At 40.8% G+C, this 3,920-nt stretch overlaps 1 protein-coding gene across 1 annotated transcript; it reads right to left on the bottom strand.

The window, feature by feature from the left end:
• Positions 1 to 213: 213 nt before the first annotated feature.
• Positions 214 to 3,914, bottom strand: LOC121467740. The gene is made up of 3 exons (XM_041709998.1): positions 3,604 to 3,914; positions 2,295 to 3,252; positions 214 to 289 (listed from the first exon to the last, which is right to left on the bottom strand). Exons 2-3 carry the CDS (start codon positions 3,242 to 3,244, stop codon positions 214 to 216), a joined length of 1,026 nt encoding a protein of 341 aa, XP_041565932.1. The 5' UTR covers positions 3,245 to 3,252; positions 3,604 to 3,914.
• Positions 3,915 to 3,920: the final 6 nt, after the last annotated feature.

The raw sequence follows: 3,920 nt of genomic DNA on the forward strand, positions 1-3,920 counted from the left end.
GTGTGGCAAAAACTTTTGAACTCAGCGCTTACAAATTGCCTACCATTATCAGTCGTTAGCGTCTCTGGAAATCCTAGCCGTGAAAATATCTCCTCCATCTCATCAATAATTATTTTGGATGATATAGATCTGATTATTTTGAATTCTATATACCTTGAGTAATAATCTATGAGGACTAATATATTCTCACCGTTAGGTAATGGTCCCAAAAGATCAGTCGCTAGACATTTCCAGGGTCCATCCGGAAACGGGTGTCGTTGCATCGGAGCAGGCCTTGATGGCATTGACACTATAAGACAATCTCGGCACGCCTTAACGCATTGTTCAGCATCTTTGTCCAAACATGGCCACCAAACCTTTGAACGCAATCTTCGTTTCATGGCACTTATTCCGGGATGCCCTTCGTGAGCAAGGTTAAGGATTACACCTCGTAGTTTTCGTGGAATTACTAACCGGGTGCCTCGAAGTAGGATATCACCGACTATAGACAGTTCCAACCGAAACGGGTAATACGGGCTTGACAAATTCGCTTTCCATGAGTCTTGATTAAGACACGTCATTGCATCCACCATCTCCTCATCTAAGACACTCATTTCGCTGACTTCAGATATGGAGATGGATTTAGGTATGGATGTTGATAGTACGCGAAAAATATGCTCCTCTCCAGCCCAGTCGTAAGGTTCTGCATCAGTATGTTGGCACAGTCTTGACAGCGAGTCAGCAATATTTTCTTTTCCCGTTTTATAAATAACATGAAAACGGTAAGATTGTAGCCTCAGCAACCACCTTTCAATTCTAGCCGGGGGTCGCGATGTTGGTTTAAAGATCGTCTCTAACGGCTTGTGATCAGTTATTAAGTCAAATTTTAAGCCAGCCAAATAAAAATAAAATTTTTCCACACCCCACACTAACGCCAGGCTTTCCTTTTCGGTTTGCGAATATCTCTTTTCTACCGGTGAAAGACTCTTGCTGGCAAATGATATTATTCGTGGGCTATTAGATTTGTCAAACTGTACTAAAACAGCACCAAGAGCCACCGGACTAGCATCCGCAATTAAACAGGTTTTGTCTTTAGGGTTAAAGTATGAGAGTTTTGGTACTGCCGCAATTTTTTCTTTTAATATTTTAAATGCTTCATCCTGCTCTTTACCCCAAGCAAATGGTTCATGACTCTTTAGTAATTTCCTTAATGGCTCAGTACTGTCTGCCAAGTCAACCACAAATTTAGCCACGTATGTAGCTAGACCAAGGAAACTGCGTATTTCTTCTTTATTTTTGGGAGCTCTGAACTCAGTAATAACCTTAACTTTTTCTGGGTCAACTTCGATCCCTTGATCGGACAAAATGTGGCCTAAAAATTTTAATTTCTGAGCTCTTAGTGTACATTTCCTTTCGTTCAGCAGGACATTATTATTTTCCAAAATTGTCCTTACCATTTTTAGAGCTGCGTCATGTTCTTCCATATTGCTCCCAAAGACTATTATGTCGTCAATGTAGTTTAAGGCATTTTGACAAGGAGATAAGAGTTTTTCCATCAACCTTTGGAATATTTCAGGTGCCGAGTTCACCCCAAACATTAAGCGTTTGTATCGAAATAAGCCACGGTGCGTTATAAATGTTGTAATTCCTCTGCTGGATTCGGCCAATTCCAATTGATAATAGGCGTTTTTAGGTCGAGCCTTGAAAAATGTTTGGCACCTCTTAGTTTAGTCATAAAATTATCAAAAGTTGGCAATGGGTAGTTTTCTCTCTGAATAGCTTTATTTGCACGCCGCATATCTATGCATAAACGAATATCACCATCATCTTTAAATGCAATAACCAAAGGTGATATCCAGGCGCTTGGTCCAGATACGGGTTCAATAATGTCTATGCTTAATGCTTCTTCGAGTTTTTTATCAATTTTTTTTCCAACGCTGTCGGTACACGCCTAATGGGTTGTTGGATGGGAGTAATGGATTCGTCAATCGAAATTTTGACTGAAACGTCACTCCATTTGGGAAACGGTTCAACTTTTCAACTCTATGTACGCTTAGTCCCAGTCTTAAGACGTTGAGTTTTATAGCTGTGTCACGTCCTTACAAAGATTATTTACTATTTTCAATAACGTAAAAGGAGCAATCAGTTCAGAATCGTTCCGTACCGAAATCGGTGCTTCGAAAATTTGAAATACCTTGAGAAGACGGTCTGAGGCATAAGCTCTAAATTGGTTTACTGATTCTGTGCGAGCGTTAAACATGACTGCTTTTCCCTCTAGCAATTGTTGCCAATCCGAATGACTGATTAGGTTATACTTTGAGCCCGAATCAATAATCATGGCGACCGTATGACCACTTATTTTACACCGAATCTCTTCCTCGCCGGATTGCTCAGTTGCTACTCTAAACAGGTTGGTAGACTTTGAATCGCCATACTCATTTTGAGTTTCATTACTTATTGATTGTATCCTAGTATTTCCCTGACGTCGCCGTTTTCGATCCGGTTCTTCCATACCGAAGTTTGATTTTCGTACCCTCGTACGGCATTTCTTATAAAAATGCCCAAGTCTATCGCATTTCCTGCACCTCATGTTCCTAGCGGGGCATTCCGCGCTGTTTTCCCGATGCCCTCTTCTACCACATCTTCCGCACTCCATACCCGTGTCGTGCTGTATAATTTTGTTAATGCTGCTTGCGGTAGTTGGTGCGGCCATAGACTGCGTTTGTTTGTTTACTTGCTCATCTATGCAACATGTTTTTACGACCTCCTCCAAAGTTTGCTCATTTTCAAGCAATTTCTTCTTTAAGTCTAATGGGGCCCAGACATCAATAATTTTGTCGATTAAACAGATTTCTTCGATTTGTCTCTTAGTCTCCCCAAATGAACACTTAGCGATTTGTTGGCGTAATCTAAGTAAAAACTCCGTAAAACCTTCTCCTTCCACCGGTGTCATCGATCGAAACAGGTGCCTTTCGAACGCGGAATTTCGCAGCGGTGAAAAATACTCATTTAGTTTGCTTACCAAAGGAGTAAACACGTCATTTTTAGCCTTGTCGTCGTATGGTATCAAGGCGCCGGGAATGCTATACACAACCGCCTGAAGCTGAGGTCCACCCAAGTGAAGGAGTTTATTCCTCTTTTTATATACATTTGTGATCTCCTCCGTGTCCACATATATAGTAAATGCGCGCAGCCACATTTCCCACTCCGTACGCCATAGTGCCTTGTCCATCGCCTGGCATAGAAAAGGTTTCAGCTCCGTCATAATTATTCCTGAAATTAAAACGTAAATCCCAGAATAATCCTCCAACATCGGGCTTTTCTGTATTCTCATTCTTTGCTCTTATTCCATTAGGAACAGATAACTTAAGGCTTTTACTTCTTTCCTTGATCTCATTCCATTTGGAATAGGCGCTTTTTTTAAAAGCTCATTCCATTTGGAATTTCTTGTTCTCATTCCATTTGGAATAGACTCTTTTTTTTTTTTTGGATCTCATTCCATTTGGAATAGACTCTCTCCTCTCTTTTTTTTCATTTCTTTAATCCTTCCATTTGGCAAGGATTTTTCCACTCTGGCAATGCTGTGTGCCTGTGTCTTCTTCTTCTTCTTTTTTTTCTACTTACATTTCTTTTGCACACTTCACGTTTGCTGATTTAATCGATTCGATTATCTTTTTCTTGCAAAAGGGTTAGCACAAACTTAATCTCCGGCTTTATCCTCGTCGCCAGTGTAAAGACCACGATCTCCCACTGAATGAAAACACTTTATATCAACTGATAATTATATTCTTTATTGACCGTCCGCTCTGGTCGGTGACTCTGGAACTAATAATAAAGGCGTTGCCAACGGATTGGCCAAGTACCAGCCAAACCTACTGTGGAGATAGGGAGAGAACATTACTCTTCTCCTTAGCGTCGCTCTCTGCTGATACAGGTCGCCA

The sequence above is a fragment of the Drosophila elegans genome, unplaced genomic scaffold (genome assembly GCF_018152505.1).
Source record: "Drosophila elegans isolate 14027-0461.03 unplaced genomic scaffold, ASM1815250v1 contig_645, whole genome shotgun sequence".
Classification (NCBI taxonomy): domain Eukaryota; kingdom Metazoa; phylum Arthropoda; class Insecta; order Diptera; family Drosophilidae; genus Drosophila; species Drosophila elegans.

What these genes read in the sequence shown, in the direction of transcription:
- LOC121467740 (XM_041709998.1), bottom strand. Translation starts at nt 3,244, where the DNA reads ATGACGGAGCTGAAACCTTTTCTATGCCAGGCGATGGACAAGGCACTA. An exon ending in ATTATTGATTCGGGCTCAAA is followed by an intron (nt 290 to 2,294) that starts GTATAACCTAAT and finishes ATTGTCTTATAG; the next exon opens with TGTCAATGCCATCAAGGCCT.